The sequence below is a fragment of the Dromiciops gliroides genome, chromosome 4 (assembly GCF_019393635.1).
Source record: "Dromiciops gliroides isolate mDroGli1 chromosome 4, mDroGli1.pri, whole genome shotgun sequence".
Lineage (NCBI taxonomy): Eukaryota > Metazoa > Chordata > Mammalia > Microbiotheria > Microbiotheriidae > Dromiciops > Dromiciops gliroides.
Window position 1 is genome coordinate 438,417,117 of NC_057864.1, and position 24,705 is coordinate 438,441,821.

At 41.0% G+C, this 24,705-nt stretch overlaps 1 protein-coding gene across 1 annotated transcript in view; it reads left to right on the forward strand.

Annotated features, from left to right (window-relative positions):
• Positions 1-10,667: 10,667 nt before the first annotated feature.
• The window catches only part of CD53 (CD53 molecule), a 23,185-nt gene continuing 9,147 nt past the window's right edge, over positions 10,668-24,705 (forward strand). Inside the window, exons 1-3 of the mRNA XM_044003822.1 lie at positions 10,668-10,768; positions 22,078-22,157; positions 23,065-23,253. Coding sequence (XP_043859757.1) covers positions 22,095-22,157; positions 23,065-23,253 — 252 coding nt within the window. The 5' untranslated portion in view covers positions 10,668-10,768; positions 22,078-22,094. The remainder of the gene's footprint in view (positions 10,769-22,077; positions 22,158-23,064; positions 23,254-24,705) is intronic.

The window sequence follows — 24,705 nt, forward strand, 5'->3', positions numbered from 1 at the left end:
CAGAAAAGAGAATCTGACAATGTTGTCTATAAGAACAGACTTGAAACACAAAGATTTATATAAAGTTAAAATGAGAAACTGGAGTAAAATCTATTATGTGTCAACTGAACTAAAAAAAGCAAGGGTAGCAATTGTGATGGGGGAAATGGGGTATGGGGTTGGGGTTCTTAGGAATTCCTCTTTAAAGAATTACACCCGGGGGCGGCTAGATAGCACAGTGGATAAAGCACCGGCCCTGGATTCAGGAGTACCTGAGTTCAAATCCGGCCTCAGACACTTACTAGCTGTGTGACCCTGGGCAAGTCACTTAACCCCCATTGCCCTGCAAAAAAAAAAAAAAGAATTACACCCTCTTGCACACAAAAGTAGTTAGGATAAGGTGTTAGTTTATTTAGGAGCAAGGGAAGGGAAGGGTGGGGGGAGGGAAACCATGAAAGAAATCCTTGGACTTCTCATGGGGAGATAGACACAAAGCACATGGCTCAGAGGTACCAATCTCCTTGAACAGGAGAATGGAAGGTACTTTTATAGAGGCCTGATGGGGGTGGACCATCTGCCTGTGGAAAGTTCCTTCAGTGAGGGAGGACCATCTCCCACTGGTGGTGACTAGAGGAATTGGGTGAGGGGTGGCTCTCTCTTCAGGACACAAAGGCCTCAGCCACATGCAAGGGAGACCAGAATGAAGGGTGGGAATCCGAAGCTAGCTCAGTCCGATTTGGTTCAGCTTCTCTCTCTAGGCATTATCTGTCCTCTGGTTTAGTTTCTCAAGGAGAAGATTCCTTGATGTGCCCCAGAGAAATTCTGGGGTGCTCTGCTCCCCATGACAATTGAATTGATAAAAGTAACTAAGAGTAGTCTTCTACTGGGGAAGGGAGAATAGAACTAATAAAACAGAAAAACAGTTAGCCAACCTGATTTTTATAAAGAGAGAGGAAAACAAAATTGTTTATATCAAAAATGAAAAGGAATTACTTAAAAGATGAAAGAAATAAAGGAAATTATAAGAAACTATTTTGCTCAATTACATACTAATAAAACTAATAACTAAGAAAATAGATGAACACTTAAGATTAACAAAAGAAATTATTATTTTGATGAAAAATGTAAGAAAAAGAAATTGCAAATGCCATAAATAAACTCCTCCCCCACCCCCAAAACAAACCTGCCCAGGACCAGATAAATTTACAAGTAAATTCTAACATTTAAAGACAAATAAATCATTTCAATTCTATACAAACCATAGTGTAAGAAAAGAGAGCATCCTTCTAATCCCTTTCTATGATACAAATTTGGTCTTGATATCTCAATCGGAAAGACACAAAGTAGAGAAAGAAAACTGTAGACAAATATTCCTAAAGAATATGGATGCCAACACTTTAAATAAAATATTAACAAACAGGCTACAACAATATATTAGAAACATTATACACTCTGACTAGGTTGGATTTATATTAGGAATGCAGGGCTTATTTAACATAAGAAAGACAATACACATAATAAACTTTGTTGGGGTGGAGCCGAGATGGCAGAGGAAAGGCAGTGACTTCCCTGAGTTCTCTCCAGGACCCCTCTAAATACCTTCAAATAATGCCATAAGACAATTCCTGGAGCAGCAGAACCCACAAAAGGATGGGGTGAGATCATTTTCCAGCCAAAGACAGCTTAGAAGGTTGGCAGGAAAGGTCTGTTGTACCAGGGTAAGAGTACGGTGCAGATCTGTGGCTACGCTGTGCAGACCCAGCCCCAGCTCCAGAGAATCAGGCCTCAGGGGCTTTTAAATCAGCTGCAGCAGCAGCTGCTTCTGGAATTCAGCCCATGGATGGTGAGGGGGTCAAGCAGCTGGCCAGGGGGAGATTACAGGGATCTTTTTGCTGGTGCTGAGGCAGGACTCTGTTGTTTTGCCCATGCTCGGATCTGAGTCACAGTCTTGTGTCATTGCCCAGGTGGGGGAGAGGCACAGGCATACCAGAGCTTGCAGCTACAGTGGAACAGGTCCGTGGTTGCTTGCAGACCAGACCACAGGCCAGGGGAGTGGTAAATGTTCCTCTCCTTAAATTATACCACCTTGGACCCCCTGAAGCTTGGGACAGTGTGCCTGGGAAGCAGTGCCCCAGTTTAAGAAAGAGTTAATGGGGTGGATAGGTGGCACAGTGGATAAAGCACCGGCCCTGGATTCAGGAGTACCTGAGTTCAAATCCGGCCTCAGACACTTGACACTTACTAGCTGTGTGACCCTGGGCAAGTCACTTAACCCCCATTGCCCTGAAAAAAAAAATTGGGGAGCTGGAAAAAAAGGAGTTAAAAGTCACGAAATGGACTGGGAAAATGAGCAAACAAAAGAAAAATACTTACCCTAGAAAGTTTCTATTGTAATAAGAAAGATCAAAATACGCCCTCAGAAGAAGTCAACCAAGTCAAAGCTCCTACATCCAAAGCTTCCATAATAAACTTTGTTAATATAAATAATAAAGCCATATAATTATATATATATACTAATAGATGCTGAAATAGCTTTTGACATAATCCACCTTCCAGTTTTACTAAAAACTCTAAAAAAATAGGAATTAATTGATATTTCTTTAATCTAGGGAATCATATCTACATAAATCCAAAAGCAAACATTATATGTAATAGAAGAAAGGTAGAGACTTTTCCATAAGATCAGGGGTAAAGCAAAGATACTTATTATTACCACTGCTTTTTTACAAAGTGTTTGAAATACTAGCTGTAGCAATAAGTCAATAAAGGGAAATCAAGGCAAGAACCATGAGGAAACAAAATTCTCTCTCTTATAGATAGAACACTGGGCTTAGACTCAGAAAGACTCATCTTCATGAGTTCAAATCTGGCCTCAGACACTTACTAGCTGTAGGACCCTGGGCAAGTCACTTAACCCTGTTTGCCTCAGTTTCCTCTTCTGTAAAATGAGCTGAAGAAGGACATGGCAAACCACTCCAGTATCCTTGCCAAGAAAGCCCCAAAATGGGGTCTCAAAAACTGTTGTAGACATGACTGACATGATTGAACAACAACAATAAATGATTAACTTCAAAAACCCTAAGGAATAAGCCAAAAATTAATTAAAATAGTTAGTAAACTTAGCAAAATTACATGATATAAATCCACATTAATCATCAGCCTTCTTGTACATCACCAACAAAACCTAGCAAAAAGATCTAGAAAGATAAATTACATTCATAATAACTACACTATCATAAAGTATTTTGGAGTGTATCTATCAAGATTTATACAAATCCATCTATAAAACACTCTTTGCAGAAATACAGACCTAAATAATTGGAGAGACATTGTTTGCTTATAGCTAGGTTAAGCCAATATATTAAAAAGACAAAATTACCTAAATTAATTTGTGTATTAGGTATTATATCAAACTACCAAAGGAACATTTTATAGAGCTAGAAATAAAAATAACAAAATTCATACAGAGGAACAAAAGGCCCAAAATCTCAAGAGTAATAATGAAAAAAGTGGGAATGAAGAGGTCTGTTAGTACCGGATATCAAACTATACTACAAAGCTGTAATCATTAAAATAACCTAGTAATCTTTTTTTTTAGAGAGGTTTATCAATGGAACAAATTAGATACCCAACATACAGAAGCAAACAAATATAGTAGCATAGTATTTGATAAACCCAAAGACCCAAGTTACCAGGAAAAGTTCTCAATATTTAACAAAAACTCTTAGGAAAATGGGAAGCAGTCTTGTAGAAATTAGGTTTAGAGCAATACCTCCCAAGATGTGCCAACATAAACTCCAAATGGATGCATGACCTAGATATAAAAGGTTACATAATAGACAAATTAGAGAAATAAGGAAGAAATTACCTTTCAGATCTATAGCTAGGGGAAAGATTTTATGATTAAACAAATCATAGAGTGACACAAGATAAAAGGGACAATTTTGGTTATATAAAATTTTTAAAATTATGTATAATCTAATGTAATTTACATTAGAAATAGGTAACTGGAAGACAATTTTTATTGCAAGTTTCTCTGATAAAAGTTTCATATTCAAGATGTACAAGGAACTGATTCAGATTTATAAAACTAAGAACCACTCCCTGGCAGAAAAATGGTTAAAGGATATGAACAAGCAGTTTTCTAAAGAATGAAATCCAAGTTATAAACAATCAAAATTTTTAAAAAAATTCTCTGGATCCCTAAATATTTAGAGAAATGTAAATTAAAACAACCTCGAGGTTCCATGTTATGACAAAGATGACAGATGAGGAAAATGACAAATGTTGGAGAAGCTGTAAGAAAACAGGCATATTAGTACACTGTTGAGGTAGCAGTGAATTGATCCATCTATTCTGGAAGGCAATTTGGAACTATTTATTCCCCCAAAGTCACACTAAACTGTATATACTCTCCCTCCAAAAGAGGTCAAAGAAAGAAGGAAGAGGCCCTGTGTGTACAAAAATGTTTATAGTAATTCTTTTCATAGTGGCCCCAAATTGGAAACTAAGGGAGTATTCTCCTAGAGGGGAATGGATAAATTGTGGTATATGAATGTAATGGAATTTCTTATTGTGCCATAAGAAATTATGAAATGGACAGTTTCAGAAGAAGCTGAGAAGATCTCTCTGCCCTGATACAGAGTGAAGTGAGCAAAAGTAGGAGAACAATTTATATATTGATAACAACATTGCAGAGAAAATCAACTTTGAAAAACTTTAGAACTCTGATCAACCCAATAAGAAATCACAAGTCCAGAAGACTGAAGAAGGAACAGGGCACTTCCCTCCTGCCAGAAAGGTGATGTTCTTAAAATGAATAGAGTGATATATGTTTTCAGGCATGGCCAGTGTGGCAATTTGATTCACTGGGCTATGCATAGTTATGATGAATGTTTTGTATTTCCCCCACACACACACTTTGGTTCACTGGGGTGGAGCGGGGGTGGGGGGCTGTCGGAGTAGAGGGTTTATAGGAAGGACAGCTTATAAATACATATAAAAAATGTCTTTTTTAAATGAGTGGAAAGAAGGGAATGTATGCCAGAGATGTTTTGGAGATAGAATATGCAAGAACTGGCAACTGATCATATTTGGAGGTGAAACTGAAAGATAGAGAAGAGTTGAGAATGTCTCCAAGGTTACAAATTTGGAAGGGTGATTATATCCTTTAAATTTTTTTTAAGACGGGAAATTTTAGGTGAGGGATGGGTTTGGGGGAAAATATAAAATCCTTTGCTTCTTTTAAGAGTCAGCTTAAATGCTATCTCCTAGTCAAAGCCTTTCCTGACCCTCAAGTTTTTAGGGGAAGGAACAAGAATAAGCATTTATATAGCATGTATTATCTGCCCAGCATTGTGCTAAGTGCTTGACAAATATCTCATCTGATTCTCATAATAACCCTATTTTAATATCCCCATTTTACTGTTGAAGAAATTGAGACAAGTAGAGCTTAAGTTTCTTGCCAGGGGGGAAGCTAGGTGGCGCAGTGGATAGAGCACTGGCCCTGGATTCAGGAGGACTTGAGTTCAAATCCAGCCTCAGACACTTGACACTCACTAGCTGTGTGACCCTGGGCAAGTCACTTAACCCCACCTGCCTCACCAAAAAACAAAACAAAACAAAACAAAACCTTCTTGCCATGGGTCACATAGCTGATAAGTGTCTGAGGTTGGATCTGTAATCCCATCTTCCTGACTCCAGACCTAGAACTCAATCCACTGCCTCACCTAGCTGCCTAGCTAACTTGAGAGGATAATGTTGGTTATCCCAGATTCTGAGGTTCTTTAGTTGTTGTTGGACAGTCAGTAACAAATTTCCCTCCTGTCCTGGTGTAAAACTCACAGAGATATTAAAGTACTCTGCATTCTGCAGAGGGAACAGCTATCTCTAGCCATATCTGGACTTCCAGGGAGAAACTGGCATGTGAAACAGGAAAGATCCCTGCTGATTGGCACTGCAGCCTGACTCCTTTTTGTTATTCTCTTCCGGATTCTCCAGAATCTCTCTCAGAAAATGAGAGCACGTAACCTGCTTGGCTTCTCCCAGGAATCATGACGATGGCCTCCACTTCCTCTCTCCTGTTCCCCTTTCTCATTACTCTTCCCTTTCCAAACTACTTTCTCTGCTCCAAAGTCCATCATCTCTTCCTTGAAAACCTCTGGTGCTAGGGAACGACCTCACCCTCTCCCTTCCTCCTAAATCTACCTATTCTAAGAAGACTTCTGTGAATCAGTGGAATAACCTAGTAAACTGCCTGCCAACTCATGTCAACCCAAACACTAGTCACACGGAACTTTGCAGTTTGCAAGATTTTCTATAAGAGGAATAGTGATGTCAGATCAGAACTCTTTTTTTCCAACAAAAAGTTTAACAGGGAGAAGTATGCATCTTGGGGAAGACTTAGGAGGAAATAGAGACCTTTAGTTTAGAGAAGAAAATACTTGAGAGGGGGCATGATTATGTCTTCAAGTATTCCACAGGATTTCATATGTAATACAGAATATAATTATTCTGCTTGGTCTCAAAAAGGATAACTAGGATCAATAGAGGGAAGTTATAAAGAGTGAGTTTCTGCTCAATACAAGGCAGAACTTCTTAATGATTAGTTGTCCAAGAATGGAATGAACTGTTTTGAGAGGTGGTGAGTTCTCTTTGAGAGCAGCTGAATCATTTTTGGAGGGTTTTTGCTTCTCATTGGAGTTGAACTGGATGACCTCTGAGTTTTTTTTTCCAACTCTAAGAATCTACAAGTTCTCCAAGACTGGGATTTTATACCAATGGAACCCCAAAATAGAAACATAGAATCCAAAACCATATACAGAACCTTACAGGTAATTTAGTTGAGCCCTTTGCCTGATGGATGAATCACCCTAAATACTGATAGAGCACTTAATGATATAAGTAACTAGCAGGGAGTAGGAGAAAGGAATATTCTAAAAGGAGCTTAGAATCCTCAAATGCCTCACTCTCCCTAAATAGCCCAGTACAAGTTCTAGCCCAGATCCTCACTGCCACGCAAGAAGATTCAGCCTGATTCTAATCTAATCACTGGGTGGTACCGGCCCTTAGGTAGGTAAAGTTGTGAAGGGAGCAAAAGATGGACAGAAGTGGTTCAAGACTTGGATCCCGGAGACCTGGAGTGGGGTCAGACACCAGCCTGCTGCTGGAAAGATTGGGACTTCAGATAAAGACCTTAAAGCTACCCTAGGCTCAGGCCTTAAACACCTTGCCTGGAGCCAGAATGACTGGAAGCCCAGGCCTACTTGCCACCTGACTATATGCCACACTTGGATTTGAAAAGATTGGGATTTCAAGCAAAGACCTAATACTGCCTAATGAATGCCTCATATGCTATGGCAGCAGTCACAAAGACTAAAACCAAGATGAAAACCAGAAATACCAGTGAAGTCATAGCTATAGCGGCAATGGATTTAATTGATCAGATTGATTGTGAGACATCCCCCAAAATTACAAGACTCAGTGACTCACTTTCCTAAGTTTTATTAGAACACTGTGAGGCCACAGGGAAAATACCATAGGGGAAAAAGAAAAAGTATCTCTCATAGGGAAAGAAAGATGTTTATATTTATAGTAAAGTAGGTTATCTCTTCATTATCCTAATCTCCTCCTTAAGTAGGTACAGGGGAGGGTTTATCCTAATTTGGAATTCCTGGGGTCCTAAAACAACTCCTGAGGCAGGTCCCTTTTTCCCTGGAGGTGTGTTTTTGGAGGTAAAATGTGTCTCTTTACTAAAGATCTGATTTCCTGTCATCTAAGAATGCCAATTTAAACATTTTGAGTATTGATGGCTAGTTAAGGTCTCGGGCTTCTGTCTCCTTAGGCTTTGGTTGTACATGTTAGTTGATAGAAACTCAAATCTCCAGGTAACAGCTGATAAGAATTTAAACCCTAGTTTATCATTAATCCCTTTTAGCTGCTATTGATTAGAGCTCAGGTTTTAGAGCTCAGGTATCTGGGGTTTTTTTGTTTTGTTTTGTTTTGTTTGTTTTTGTTTTTGTTTTGCGGGGCAATTGGGGTTAAGTGACTTGCCCAGGGTCACACAGCTATTAAGTGTTAAGTGTCTGAGGTCGGATTTGAACTCAGGTACTCCTGAATCCAGGGCCAGTGCTCTATCCATTGCGCCATCTAGCTGCCCCTCAGGTATCTGTTAACCATTTTTACCCTCCTCCATCACTTTAGGCAGAGGCCTAAAATGTGCCCTCAGTCCTAGGATGAGACTTCGGACCCAAATCTCCACTGTCATCACCTCTAGCTCTCCATTGTTTGAAGAGGGAATCTTTATAGTAATATGACCCTTGGATATCACAGAACCTTAGAAGACAGAGGCCCTAACAATTTCCCTAGCCCTATGGCTAGTAAATTCACATTTCCTGCTCCCCTAATCCCTATGATTCAAAGTCTCCATCTTCTATACCAAAAATGGCCCTACCCCCTGCTACTTCTTTGACACTTTTTATCCCCTTCAGTTCAATCTTACAACTCCTCAGTCCCTTTCTTCCTCTGACCTCCCCTTTCACTGTGTACTCTCAAACCCTGCCCCTACTTGATAATGAACAGGGTTGCCATCATCTTAGAACTCTTCTTGTCACTCTCCATTTTCTTTACTTGTGCCCTCCATCAAATTCCCTTCTGTCTGTTCCAGGAGCTTTCTCTATTCATCATCCCCTCTCACCCACTCTTATATTTAATTGCTTCTTTACCCTACTGGCTACAAAAATGTTCAGTCCTTAAAAAAAAAAATCCTCAACTTTATCATCATTGTCCTATATTTCTCCTCCTTTTTATTGCAAAATTCCTAGAATCATCTACACTACTTCCTCCATCTCATCAGCCACTCACTTCTCAACCTTTTGCAATATTGATTTTGTGTCCACTGCTCAGCTGAAATTGCATGTTCCAACTTCACTCGTGATTTGTTAGTTGCTAAATCCAATAGCCCCTCCTTAGTCCATTTCCTTTACTTCCTCGAAACTTTTGACACTGTTGCCTGACTATCCATCTCTTCTTTGTCTCCCCTCATATTATTTTCTACTGCTTCTCTTCCTGTACCTTCTATAACCATCAGGCTAGTCCTTCTCAGTTTCCTTTGCTAATTCATCCTCTATCTCCTGATCTCTTAGTGTAGGGGTCTTTGGCCCAGTCCTTATTGCCCTCCACAATATGCCTACAATCTATCTTTCCAGGTCTTAATCTGACCTGCCATTCCTCGGCACTGATTGACACCTTAAAATGAATCATCCTGTTTTCTTAATCTCTAAGTGTCTGCTTCCCAAACTCCTCTGGTCAACTAAGCCTAGGTAATGTATTAATGGTTGTCAGTAGGTTTGTATTTTCATAGGGGCCTTCACTGCCTTAACTCGAAGGAATGGTTCTAATTTCTGGCTTTGGGGAAGAGAGAATTTAGGGCAAGATAGATGGCTAGCTACAGAGCCCTAGGAATTGGAGATCTCTCAGAAGCCTTTCCCAATTGGGGAGATTCTGGGAAGGTCAGCCCAATTACGGGGCATTTGTGCCAGCTTGGCATACCCCTGCTTAAAGTCAAGTACTGTGTCAGGTATCATACAACTGGCTGAGGCAAGATTTGAACCTAGGCCTTTCTGATTGTGCAGCTTTAGTACTCGGTACTCTAAACCACAGTTTTGTTTCATACAGCTGATGAAGATCAGTCATTTGCCTGGTAGAGACAGAGAGTCCTGGTAGGGGAGAGAGCAGTGACTCTGAGTGTGCTGAGTGGCTTTTCCCTCTTTTCTCAAATCTGAGATATATCTTGACTTTTGTCCTGCCCCTGGACTTCAATGTCTCTGAAAGAGAGAGTGGTACTGACAACTTTGTACAAACTCTGCCTCACATAAATCCAATTCATGGGCAAGTCAAGACAGTACCCTCATGATGTCATTGGTCCTCTTCAAAAAATTAAGGACTAACAAAAAAAACCCCTGAAACTGTGATGAATGTGCTCAAGTAACAATTTGGTCCTTGGAGTTCAGAGATAAAAAATGTCATTGTAATACATTTTTAAGGTGATTTTGTATAGATAGCACAATGGATAGAGCTCTGGGCCTGGAGTAAGGAAGACCTCAGTTGAAATCCAACCTTAGACACTTCTCAGCTGTGTGATTCTAGGTAAGTCACTTAATGTCTGTCTTCCTTAGTTTCCTCAGTTGTAAAATGGGGATAATAATAGCATCTATCTCCCAGGTTGTTATAAGAATCAAATGAGACCATATTTGTAAAGCGCTCATCACAGTGCATGCTAGATGTGTTTAATAAATACTTATTCAAGCATTTTTCCTACAATATCTCTGTGACTGCTGCACAATTTTCTCAGGGTCACACTGATAAGTGACTGTGCCAAATTCAAGAGATTCCCCTGAACCCAAATCTCAGGTCTCTCACACCCTGAAACCAGCATGAGCCTGAATAGTGGCCCAGTAATGGAAGAGGGACCCCCTATAGCAGTGTGTGTGTGTGTGTGTGTGTGTGTGTGTGAAGGAGGAGAAGACTTCCAGAAAAAAATTTTCAAAGGACACAATGAAATGTCACTCTCTCCATGGCCAAGGGTGGGTGGATTCAAAGTAACTTCCCCTCCTTTCTGGCCTCAACTTCCTGTCATCACAACAGCATGATAAATTCTGTGAAGGGCCTCACTTCCCTTTTTGCACTAACAACATCGGAAATCAGCATCATCGTGCCCCAGCCTCCACCCCAGGGAAGGGGCACTGAGCTCTGTCTGAAGAACACCCAAGACAGAAGTTGCCCAGAAACGGTAAGATTTATCCTTTTGTCTTAGCTTTTTTTGTCCTAGCTTACAATCAATCCTATCATGAGGCCAAGACCATAATTTTTTCTTTCTTTAAATTAAGGGGAACTCATCTTAGGCTTCAAGGTACTATTTATTTACCATATCTTCAAAACCCCTTAGACATTCTGACTCAGAGATATTCAGAGAAGGAAATGAAGGTACAGTAAGTCCCCAGTAGTCAAACTCGAGAGTCCCGCCCAAATGGACTTAGAATTAACCAGGTTCCCTTGAGCTGATGTTCCAATTAAGGGACAATGTCACGTTCCAGGGTCTGCGCTGCATGTTGACAATTTCATGAGGTTTCTTTCTTAGTCTTGTCCCCAGAATTGGAGTGTGCCAGAAAACAGGGCAAGGAGAGTCCCCACACTTCCCAACTTTGAGAGACTCCATTATCCTGAATGTGAGAGGAGAGAGTGGAAAGATTTGAGGAAGATTGGTGATAAATGAAGCTCCTGTTTTCTCCTGTGATTTCAGAAATCTTTCAGAAGCCAAAAACTGTGACTTGTAGAGAGAGTTCAGACAGACCAGCAAAAGCAAGATTTTTTTTTTAACCAGGTCTAGAGAGTTCCTATAAGGCACATCTAAACTGAGGCGCCCTCAGGTTCTCGGGAACTAGACAGGGTGTGTGTAGGGTGTTTAGGGTGCTGGTGACTGAAATTCATAAACTTTATCGTGGCTCAAAGTATTGCTGTTTTAGCTGCGTGATGAGATAGACCTGGACACTTACTACTGGTTGTAAGACTCTTGGCATATCCTTTGACTGTTAAGCTCTCATTTCAGACAGATTTCAAGGGATGGAGGGAAACACAATCTTGGAGTCAGGAAGACCTAGATTTAGGTCCCATTTCTGACACATTTTAGCTGTATGATATGCAAGTCACTTAATCTTTCAGTGCCTCTGAGAATTCAGTCTGTAGCCATTACATAGGTTGACACCTCCATTGGTGAAGGGTATTGCCATACAGGGAGTTCCACTAACTGATGAAATTATAGATTTGTATATTTTTTTAATGTAGAAAACAAATCAATTAACTAATAATTTTTAAAATTACAGATTAAACCTCCACTAAAATTTTCCTAATAATAATTAGCATTTATATGACACTACAAATATTACCTCATTTATCCTTACAACAACCCTGTAAGGTAGATGCTATTTTACAGATGAATAAACTGAGGCAGGCAGAGGCTGCTTGCCCAGGGCCATGCAGCTAGTGAGTGCCTGAGACAGGATTTTAAGTTAAACCTTTCTGACCCCGTCCAGCACTCAATCTGCTTTGCTATCTGGCTTTCTCTAGGTAATGCCTCATTGAGGCACAATGTATTATCACCATATTCTCTAAGGCTATTCCAGCTGAGAGAAAGCTGTGGCAGCCATACCAAGCTAGAAATATGGGCTCAGGGATGAAGTATCTGTGTGTCTATCAAATGAGGGACTGCCTAGCAGCTTTCAAAGAGGCTCATTGCCAGAAGTTTGGCCACAGGGTGATGGTTTCTAGGCCTACGTGCTAAGTCATGAAGGCCATCTAATAAGCTTTAGTGTGGTTATGTTCTATTGTCCACAGAAGGATTATTGACACCAGTGGAATCTAGAATCTATGAGCCATGGAAACAAATGCATGTTAAAATCATTTCTATCTCATGCTCCCAAACTGATAACTACAGTTAGTTATGAGCACGCACTAAAGGAGAGTATTACGCTCCTTTAACAAACAGGTCTCCTTCCTTCTGGGTTCTGTCTTGTTGCAAATTTGCCTTTTCTTTTAGGTAAAGAACCTACAAAGATCCAATCTGATTATTCCAAGTGCAGGTAGAGAAGGGTTGAAGGTACAAAGTCAAAAACTACTTGGTGGATTCAGGAGCAAACCTCAATAACTGTGGAGAGATTAGGGAAGGGGGAAATTACAGAGACTGTGTCCTCAATCTAGACAGTGTTAGGGTGGAAGCTCAGGAAATGTGTGTGAATGGATAAACTTTTAAAAACGAACAGAATAGACAGGATTTATGGGATATGCTTTATCCAAAGGTTCCATTGAGGGTAGTTCTGCAGTTAAAGAAAGGAATGCACAGCAAATAAGAAACTAAAGTATTGAATAAAAGCTGGATTTTGGCTACTAACTGACTGGGACCATTTTCATTTTCTGAACCAAATGTGAACTCTTGAAATTGTAGTTTAGGGAGAGTCGAGGGCCAAACTGTCAAATGGAGTGATGCTCATATCACAGTCAGTTCCAGCTTGGTATCAAATGAAAGGATTCCTGTCAGGTAAGCTCACAGAGCTGTCAGTCACTTCATGGCCCCTCCTCTGAAGCCAGAAGCCACATTAGAGAAGGGGGGAAAGGTCAATATAGTGATTGGATTTGGAATCACAGCATCCAGGGTTTGGTTTGGTTTTTAATCCCTGTTCTGTCCCTTACTACCTACGAGACTTTAGGCAAGTCTCTTAAACTCTCCAGGTCTCAGTGCCCTCATCAAAATGGCTGGACTAGACCCCTGTAAGGCTTCTTCCAGATCTAAACTGGTTAATTCATTGGCCAGATGTCTTGAGTCTCCTCCCCCTCTTCCAGCGCCAACTCCATGACTATAGAACATTCCCCTGTAGTACCCTGCACTCAAGGTATGCCCTCCTCAGTCAGTGGCCCAGGATTCAGACCTTGCTTGACACCTTTTCTCCTTTGCAATTTATCTGCTCCATGTTCCATTCTTTGGTTCTAAGAAGAAGGTCTTCCTATAGTGGGAGATAGAGTTTGTGCCAAGGTAAGGAAGACCAGGCCCGCTCCTTTCCCTCCCATTTCTTCCCTTCAGTTTATTTCTTGGTTTAGCAAGGTAAAAGGGGAGCTTTGCTTTGAATTTGTATAACACTCCTTCTTACTCCTTCTGTTACAGGAAATGGCAGCCAGTTGTGGTTTGGCTGTTGCTCTATAATTAGTCAATCAACAAAAATACATTTATCAAGCCCTCACTAGGTGCACCCCCCTGTACTAGGGCCTTTGAGAAACAGAAGAGAGGACAAGGTCCCTGCCTTTGGGGAACTCCTAGTCTAATGAGGAGCACCAGACATAGACACAAGGACTAGGTGATTGTAGTAATAGCTCAGGTGTACACAAAGCTTTACAAATAATGATTCTTCAAATGCTTGAAGGTGGTTGTCATGTGCCCTTAAAGAGATTGGAAATGAGATGTCACATACTGGGAACAACAATCAGATCAATTTACCTGGAAACAAGAGTTTGGGAAGGGATGAGCAATGTCTGGAAAGGTAGCCCGGAGAGCCAGGTTGTGAAGTCATAAATTCCAAACTCTTGACATTTGAATTTTATTCTAGTGGTAATGAGGAATCTGCAGATCTTGAGTAGGAGAGCAAATCAAAAAGCATTTATACTATGTACTATCCTAAGGGCTGGGCATAAAAATACAAAGTGATGACAGCTCCTCCCCTCAAAGGCTTACAGGTGTATCCAAGGGTAAGGCACTTTGGGTTAGATAGTTACAGAGACAGGGAGTGACGAATGGGGCACTAGATTGACATTCTTTATCCAAGAATAATAACGTAGTTGACTTGATCATGGGTCACATTTCCAGAAGTGGAAAGCAGGGCTAGAAGAGTAAGGAAAAGGTATGACTCTGGTGTGCAAAGGGTGGTGGGTGGTGCTAGTCTGGACAGGGAGGCAGTTGATGAGAAGAGAATGAAGTGAATCATGGCTGGTGCTTTAATAAAACAGTATTCCAGGAGAGGAAGTCACCATTCAAGGGAGGCAGGGGTCTGGGGTGAAAGTTCTTCCAAGGCACAGTCTCCCATGTGACCAGTGGGGAGGCTGACAAAGAGATAGTAGAGGAGGTGGATGGAGAAAAGAAAGGGGCATGGTCATTCTGTCAGTAAGCTTTTATTGAGCTTCTACTATGTGTCTAAGCACTGCGGGTACCAGAAAAGGCAAAAGATAGTCCTTGCCCTCAAGGAGCTCACAGTCTAACAAGAAGACAACAGGCAAACAACTATGTAGAAACAAAATATATACCAGATAAACTGGAGATAACCAACAGAAGGAAGGCACTAGCATTAAGAGGGATCAGGAAAGGCTTTTTGAAGAAAATGGGATTTTAGCTGGGACTGGCGGGAACTCCAGAAATGGGGAGAGTCAGCAAAAATGCATAGTAACGATGGAGTCAGGAGTTCAAATCTGGCCTCAGTCACTTACTAGCTGTGTGACACTGGGCAAGTCACATAACCCTGATTGCCTCAAAAAACAAATTAAAAAATGCATAGTTAGGAGATGGAGTGTCTCATTTGAGAAACAGCAAGGAGATCATCGTCACTGTCACACAGAGGAGACTCAGGCATAAAAAGACTAAAAGGTCAGGTGGGGGGGGCAGGGAGGGAAGAGATTTGAATGACAAACAGAAGACTTTATATTTGATCCACTGGAGGGTCCTCAATAGGGGAAGAATTGCATGGCCAGATTAGGAAGATCACTTTTCCTTTGACAGCTGAGTGGGGGATGGACTGCAGCAGGGAGACCTGACAGCTGCCTCCTACAGTAGTCCAGGTGTGAGGAAGTGAGTGCCTACACTGGAGTGGTCATTAGAGGCATTGTTACCTAGTGAGGATGATGGAGGAAACAATCTGCTGGAGAAGATGAGATGGAATGGGATCACTGGTGCATGCCTTTGTAAGGTGATGGCTTCACTTCTGTCTTCATGTGAGACAGTGGTAAAAGGCATCAGGGTGATGTGAAGGGAAGAGGAAGGGAGAAGAAAGTTCTTACCAATAACTCTTAGTCAATAATCTTGGTTTTTTCTATGAAGGTTCTCAGCTGAGAGGGTATATGGAAAGGGAACCATGGAAAGTTTGGGGAGGGTTGAAGATATTTAGAAGAGGTAGGGTAGAGAGTGGGATAGTGGATCCATTAGGGAGGTGTAAAAGAATCACCTTGCCATGGTGAGGGCCCAGGTGAAATCTGAAGTACATTCAGTCAGCATGATTTCACGGTTTGTTCAGCAGCACATGTATAGGAACAAATATGGTGGACGGTGGGAATCATCCAAGGCTGAGGCTTGATCCCTGGTTCACCAAGGAGTCAAGTTAGAGAAGGTTAGAGACAGCAGCTTATGCAGAGGCAAGGGCCTGAGAAAGAAGTAATGGGATTGGACAAAGAACAGGGCTTGGCATTTTAAGGTGGAGGGGAAGGTGGAATGAGAAATGAATCAGATGTGTTAATTTGAGAATTTATGAACACAAAAGTGGTACATTTTCAGGTGATGGCAAGATCAAGGGTATGATTGTCTTTGTGTGTGGCTGAGGTAGAGACCATGAGGAGTAGACCATGTGAAATGAGGGAGTATTGCCATGTATTTTCAAGACCCTTAAGCAGAAGTGGAAGAGGAGACAGACTGTGAGTCAGGCACTGAACCCTGTGAGGAAAGAAGAATATTCTTGGTCATTTAACAGGAGCTCCTAGAACACTGGGTGATAAATATGGTTTGAGTATGGCAGATGAGGAGACATTGCTTAGATTATAATGACAAGGAGATGGGGAGAGAGCCTGGAATTGGCGAGAACTGTTCTGATTCCTCCACTTCAACTCAGGGGGAATAAATGAAAGTGCAGTCACTGCTGTAGACATCTCATACAGATAGAATAATTTGCATGATTTGTCTCCTTCACATTAGAATGTGAACTTCTTGAGAAGTGGGGACTGTGTTTTTGCTTTTCTTTGTATCCTGAGCACCCAGCACCAGGCATTGCTCATAGTAAAGCATTTAACCGATGTTTGTTCATTGATCTGACTGACTCAATAACCACATTTCCTTATTTGTGGATATTATGTCCCCCTCAATGAAGTCTAAGATCAAATTAGCTTTCTTGTCCACTGATTATCACACTGGTCTTTTTTGTTTGTTTGTTTTTTGGTGAGGCAATTGGGGTTAAGTGACTTGCCCAGGGTCACACAGCGAGTAAGTGTCAAGTGTCTGAGGTCAAATTTGAACTCAGGTCCTCCTGAATCCAGGGCAGGTACTTTATCTACTGTGCCACCTAGCTGCCCCTGATTATCACACTATTAACTCATTTGGAGTTTTTAGTTCACTGAAAAACCCTGCTCGATTTCAGATGAACTGCTGTCTTGATACCCCTCTCCCATTTTATATTTGTGAAGTTGATTTTTTGAACCCAGGTATAAAACTTTATATTTAATCACATTAAATTTTATCGTAATATTCAATTTGTTCTACTGTTCTAGTCTATTAATCCTTTTGGATCCTGTCGTCCAATATGCTTACCATTCCTCTCAGATTTGTGTCACCTGAAAATTTGATAAGCATATCATTTATGCCTTTATACAAATAAGTCACTGACAAAAAATGTTAAAATAGCATTGTTTCTGTTGGCATCCTCAGAATTTCACACTTAAAAACTTTTCATGCCTCTTGGGTTGCCATAAGATTCTACCTATTCTTTCTCTGAACTTTTTGAAATTTACTACCAACCTTTGCACAGGTTTCTCTTTTTTCCATCATGACTTCTAAGATGGAACTGTCAGTTTCCCACAAAGTTGCCATAATTTCTGCTTCGATAACCAGTTCCTCTTTATTGGTCAGAATTAACTCTACAATAGCTTTTCCCTTCCTCCATTTATCTACTTTTGAAAGACACCATGATGTCATGATCCTCTTTGAGAACAAAGGACAAACAACAACAGCTTTTGAAGGAATGAAATTATTTAAGGCAGCCAAAAATCTATTCACTTATTTGTTTTTGGCATAGAGCTCCACAAGTTGTCCAGAAAATTTAAATTGCCCATCACTGGACCATACCTCTGTAGCAGGTTTGTGATTTCTTACTGAAATGTCTCTTTCCTCTGAGTCAACAAAGGACAGTATTTTTGTTTCTCTTGCTTCTCTTTCCACTAAGCTTAAATTCTCTTCATTCTGCTTCCTAGATCTCCTTATGTATGTTTTCTTATTTCTTGATGTCTCATAAGGTAATGACCTTCCATTTACCCAATTCTAATTTTTAAGTAATTATTTTCTTCACTGAGCTTTTATACTGCCTTTTCCATTTGGCCAATTATAGTTTTTAAGTTATTTTTATCAATGAAGTTTTGTATCTCTTTTTCCACTTGGCCAATTCTGCTTTTCAAGGCATTCTTCTCTTCATTGGCTTTTTGTGCCTCTTTTACCATTTGGCCTACTCTGTTTATTAAGGTGTATGTTCTTCAGTATTTTTTGTGCCTCCTTTACCTACCTGTTGACTTTTTTCATGATTTTCTTGCATTAGTCTCAGTTATCTTTCCAAATTTTCCTCTACCTCTTTTACTTGACTTTTAAAACCCCTTTTCAGCTTTTCTGTACCCTGAGACCAATTAATATTTTTCTTTGAGGCTTTGGATGTAGTAGTTTTGACTCTCTTGTCTTGTTCTGACTTTTTGTTTTGCTCTTTCACATCAACACAGTAACTTTCTGAATTTCTTTTCTTTTTCTTTTATTTTTTTTTGGGGGTAAGGCAATTGGGGTTAATGACTTGCCCAGGGTCACACAGCTAGTAAATGTTAAGTCTCTCAGGTCGGATTTGAACTCAGTTCCTCCTGAATCCAGAGCCAGTGCTTTATCTACTGCGCCACCTAGCTGCCCCAACACAGTAACTTTCTCAAGTCAGAATCTTTTTCTCTTGTTTGCTCATCCTTTCAACCTATTTCTTGCCTTTTAACTTTATGCTAAAGTGAGGCTCTTCTTCCAGGGCAAGAGGGTACTGTTCAAGCTTCAATGTTTTATGCAGCTATTTTCAAAGATAATTTGGGGGACCTGTAAGTTTTCAGTTTTTCAAGGTGGTATGATTTGGGGAGAGGTATGTTTACTCCTCTTCTAGCCTGTGCTCTGGTCTGTGAGAGACCATAAGAACTCTTTTCTAACCTGCAACTGTAACCAGGGTCCCTGCTCCACTGTGGCCATAAGCTCTTGGGTGCTAGTGTTCCTCCTTGCCCTGGGACTGAGACCCAAGACTGTGACCCAGATCCAGTAGGGACAGTGTAACAGAGTCCTGCCCCTGGTGCCAGAAAAGGGATTCTTGTAATCTCTTTCTGACCAGTTGTCCAACCCTCTTACCATCTGTGGACTAAGAAGTCTGGAAGATTTCACTGCTGCCACTGAGTCATTCACCCCCAAGGCTTACAGCTAGTTTGCTGGGGCCCAATCTGATCTGGTACAGCCTGTGTTGAACTGTGTTCCACTCTGACCTCAGTGAGTTAGACCTTTCCTGCTGACCTTCTAAGTTGTCTTGTCTGGAAAATTGTGGCACCACATCCTTTTGTGGGTTCTGCCATTCCAGAATTTTTTTGAGGTGATATTTAAAGTTGTTTTGAGGAGTAATTTGGGGGAGCTCTGGTGAATCCCTGCCTTTTTTTTGACATCTTGGCTCTGCCCCCATAAGTATGTTTTCTTTAATATGCATCACTTCTTCACCACCTCTTCCTTTTAAGATATTCTGTTCCTTTTGAATAGGATATATTCTTGCAGAGCCATATTCTAACAATAAGGTCTCTCTCACCAATTTTCTGATACCTATAAAGTTTAATCAACCTACTGCTCACCTTAGAAACGTTCATGCCCCTTGCTTGTCAGCTACATTTTATGCATGTGCGCATATAAATTTGAGGCCATGTGTTTCTGGTTTCACTTCGTTTTAGCAACCCCTACCACCTTGGAAATTCTGAGCACCATGGACACTTCATGATTAAACAATTGGTACGGCTTTACTGGACATTCAGTGAGCACCAAGTCCAATTCAGTTCCTTTGGTGCCAATGGAGATATTATATACTGATAGATGGCTCCCACAAATACATGGAGGCACCTTGCCAGCCTGCCCCTTCTTTTGTCTCAGTCCAGCCAAAAGCAATTACCTCATAATGTGGTCAAATTGTTCAGTAGAAATTCAACTTCAGGGCCAAACATGGCATACTTAATTTCTGTTATATGCTCCAGGCTTCTTTTTTGTGGAGGTTGCTTTCAAATAAGGGCTTCCTCTAGCCCATAAAGAACAGGGCAATTAAGTGTTTACTGCTGATTTGGGGGATCATAATCACAGTATCAGGGCATTTAGAGCAGGAAGGGATATTTGGGACCTTCTAGGCCAGTCCCCTCAGTTTAGTGATGAGGAAATTGAGGGCCAGAGAAATTAAATGTTTTATCTAAGGTCACATAGTAAACAGCAGAGCTGGTATTCAAACCCAGTCTTCTGATTCCAAATTCTGTGCCTATAATTAAGGCTTAGGTAGTAACCCTATACTAATATTAAAGTTCACTGTATGCTGAAGAGGTTCCTAGCCTATCCCAATAGCTTCTTTCTTACATTTTTTCTTCTGCACATTACTCTTCTTTCTGACAGCTGCTACTTTTTAATCTCTAGAAATGCTTTCTCTGTTCTTTCTCATAATATCATTCATTCTCATTCTAGTAATATCATTCATTCACCGTACATGGTTTGTGGTCTCAGATTTGACAGGTCTTTGGAGGCTCTTCATGATATTGTGAATACATATGTCCTAGGCAGATTGCCAGTGTCCCTACTGTTGATATAACATTAACAAAAAAACTGCCTTGGAACTACTCAGAAATAAATAACCAACTACCACTACTTATTGCTTCTTTCTCTGACCCTTTCCTTTCCTGGATGACCTGTCTTCTGATAGATCCATGGATCTATGTCAGTACTCTTTAGAGCAAATAAAACTGCTATCTTGGAGCATGAAGTCCTGTGGAACTCTGCAAACCTGGGAATGACAATAGAGCAGGAGGTTTGTGGTAACTTGAGAGCAAAACAGAACAGATAGGATAAGGGTAGCTAAAAATTGGGAGGGCAGAGACAATCTTATCCATTTTAATGAGAAGGTAAGGGTTAGGGTTTGTTGGTTGGTTTTATGTATATGTACCTAAGGGCTTTTAAAGAACTAGGTGGTGGAACCTATCACCTTCTTCCCAGCCTTGTCTACCCTCTACATTTCTCCATTCTCCACCACTACCCCCATGTGAATATGGGGACACCCAAATTTGTGGTTCTATAGCAAACACTGATTCACAGGGCTGAGCACATATTAGGGTCAATTTGGTATTGTTGAAATGAAGACAGTAAGATGAGTCTCCAAGCACCTAAATTCAGAGGCATGGTTTTGTTTTAAGTGTAATTCTTATTGCCGTATTCCTAACTAAAGGATACATGGGCGTACAGCCTAGAGAAAAGAAGACTTGGTAAGGAGAAGACAGAATGTATCTTTAGTTATATGAAGGATTTCCATGTGGAAAGGGGATTAGAATTGTTCTGCTTTGGCTAAGGAGGCAGAACATGGGAAGAAGTGACAGAGTCAGTTTGGCTGGACTTGGTGAGAGTTACTCATAAACCCAACTGTCAGGCTGAGACTGGCTGATCTCGCTTGAGCTTGGAAACTCTGAGTTGTAGTAGGCTATGCTGGTCACACTAAGTTCAGCAACAACATGGTCAGCCCCTAGTTATGTGATGCCACCAGATTATCTAATGAGGGTCAAAGTAGCCTAGGTTATAAATGGTGCAGGTCAAAGCTTTCATGTTGATTAGCAGTGGGACTGAACCCTTAAGTAGCTCTTGTACTTGTAACCTAGATGAGATAGAGAGACCCAGCCTTTAAAAAAATAATCAGACTGAGTTTCTAATCATAAATAGGTTTTAGGACTTTCCCCCCCCCACCCCATCCTGCCAAAAGATGGGTCTGATATTAGGATTGTCCAAAAATCAATGGGCTGACTTGGAAGGTAGTGAGTCCCCTATTACTAGCATTAAGGGTATTATATATGGGATTTATGCTTTGGGGTAAGAATTAAACCTCTGAGATTTCCTTGCTACCCTATTATTCTCTGATTCTCAATGCACTTCATGTATTCCACCATCATAAAACACAGGTACTCCCTTTCCCTTTTCAGCTCCCTTTTATGTGTTGTCTTCCCCTCTTAGAATGTAAGCTTCTTTAGAGTAAGGACTGCCTTTCCTTTTGTTTTGGCTGTATGTTCAAGGACAGTGCCTGGCACAAAGTAAGCCTGTAATAAATGCTTATTGAGGGGAAGCTAGGTAGTACAGTGGATAAAGCACTGGCCCTGGATTTAGGAGGACCTGAGTTCAAATCCAGCCTTATACACTTGACACTTACTAGCTGTGTGACCCTGGGCACTTAATCCTCATTGCCCCGCAAAAAAAGAAATAAAAACAAATGCTTATCGATTGATTGATTCTTCCTCCCAACTTCTTTTCCCCAGGGCAAGTCGACCCCAGCATGGGCATGAATAGCTTGAAAGTGCTGAAATATGTGGTATTTTTCTTCAACCTACTGTTCTGGGTAAGCATTATTAGCTGGCTCAGCTTCCTTTTGTACAGTGCCTCTTTGCTTCATTCCTCTCTTACCATCCTGGAAAAAAAATAGCTCTAACTGTACCACACAGCATACCAGTAATCCATGAAGAGAGAAACAGAGAATGAGAGAGAGTAGTATTCCCTGCTCTCCCCACTCCATGCCACAATGTAACCCCCAGATTATTAAAGGTGTTAATAACTGGGTCACCCCATGATCTCAAAAGACTTGGAGAATTAATCCCTTTTTCTTGGCTTTTGCTACTCTACTTCTACAATGGGACATGGCTTGAGAGTCACAGACTCAGGGATGAAATCCTCGATAGGAACCATTCTGGACTCCTTGAATGAATAACTGAATTATAGAGAAAGTAGGTCATCCTGTCCTGGAAGGTTTCACTGTGTCAAATTCAGTGATCAAAGCCCAGAGACACTTGAGCATACTCTCTTCTTTGAAAGGTACTTTGGAAGTACTGGGGGTTCTCAAAGTATTTGCATAGCAGAAAGAGGTAAGTGGGAAGTTTTCACCGAATCAAGGTGTCTAAGGGATGTTTATTGTAGGGGATACTTCAGGGAGGAGGAACTTGAGGCTCAAGGATAGCCAGTAACTGAGAATGGGCAAGATTTTATGGGGATCAAGCCTGCCCTGCTTTCTAGGATGTTGGGTGAAAGCTTTCACCTAAGAAACAGATGGTTCCTCTCAACTCTCCTTTCTCTCTGATGTTCCATCCCTTCTAGCATGTGAGAGGCCTTGGAGTCACTAAGCAGATTCTTAGTGGCAACAGTACCTTGGGGGCACAAGGGTAAATTTGGTCTCCAGCCAAGAGATGGCCTAAGAAGAACACTGGTGGTCATCCCCTTGTCTTCAAGTGTATTCCTGGTCTTGCTTGTTTCAGGTCTGTGGCTGCACAATTTTGGGCTTCGGGATTTACTTCCTAATCAAAAATAGCTTTGGAGCCCTGTTCTACAGCCTTCCCTCACTCACTGTGGGCAATGTCCTCATCATCGTGGGATCTATCATCATGGTGGTTGCCTTCCTGGGGTGCATGGGCTCAATTAAGGAAAACAAGTGCCTTCTCATGTCGGTGAGTACCAGCCATGGGATGCTTCTTAGGGTACAATAAATGGATATGGAGAGTCTGGATAGACTTACTTTTATTTTGTGGGACAATGAGGATTAAGTGACTTGCCCAGGGTCATACAGCTACTAAGTGCCAAGTGTCTGAGGCCAGATTTGAACTCAGGTCCTCCTGAATCCAGGGCCGGTGCTTTATCCATTATGCCACCTAGCTAGCTGCCCCAGGCTTACTTTAAAAAAAAAATGTGAGGGGCAGCTAGGGTGGTGCAGTGGATAAAGCACCGGCCCTGGATTCAGGAGGACCTGAGTTCAAATCCTGCCTCAGACACTTGACACTTAGTAGCTGTGTGACCCTGGGCAAGTCACTTAATCCTCATTGTCCCACAAAAAACAAAAACAAACAAAAAAAAACCATGTGAGATACCGTTCTAGATCAGAAATGTGGCCTGGCTGAATGCTATCTCTGACAAGATCACCAGCAACTTCAAAGTAGGAGATATGGTCTTAGAGATGTAAAAGCACTCCAGTTCTCTTAGAAATTTGCTATACATCTGTCAGCCACAAATATGCTTAAATGCCTCTTGACCTTTATATTTCAGCTTATACTACTTCTTAGGGTAATAAGTTCCAAACATTTACTGTTGTAAACTATTTACTGTTGTCTAAGGTTAAATACTTCCTTTTCTTTTTTTTTTTCAAGTGTGTGTTCTGGTATTTCAGGATTTGATCAATAAGCCTGTATTCATTCTAAGATGAGCCTTCATTTTATAAGCTTTCTTCATATCCCCTCTCTGCAAGTCTTTATAGACTGACTGAACTTTGTTTTGGGGTTTTTTTTAGCCTAGCTTAATATGGGCAGCTAAGTGGCACAGTGGATAGAGTGCCAGGCCTAGAGTCAGGAAGACTCATCTTCCCAGTTCAAATCTGACTTCAGACACTTACTAGATGTGCAACCCTGGACAAGTCACTTAACCCTGTTTGCCTCAGTTTCCTCATTGGCAAAATGAGTCAGAGAAGGACATGGCAAACAACTTTAGTATCTTTACCAAGAAAACCCCAAATGGGGTCATGAAGAGTAGAACATGACTGAAACAGTTGAACAACAACAAATTATATGCCCTATTCAGGAAGTTGGGTCAAGGTCAGTACTAGTGATAGAGAAGCTAGCATCCTATGGACACTGTAGTTCTGGTCTTCTGATAGGGGAGAAGTTTCTGTCCTGTGTGTCTCAATATCTGCTCTTTACCATGGACAATCAGTCCCCTATAATTGTTCCATTTTTGTTGTTGTGCCCCTAGCACCTGGCACATAGTAGGTGCTTAATAAAGGCTAGTAGACTAAGTATATGGTTCCAACACTAACCAGTAAGGTTTAACCAAAGAATTCCAGGTGGGGATCAGCTTTTTGACTCTCTAGATAAGACTAGGAGTTTCCTGACAACAGACTATGGTTATTTCTC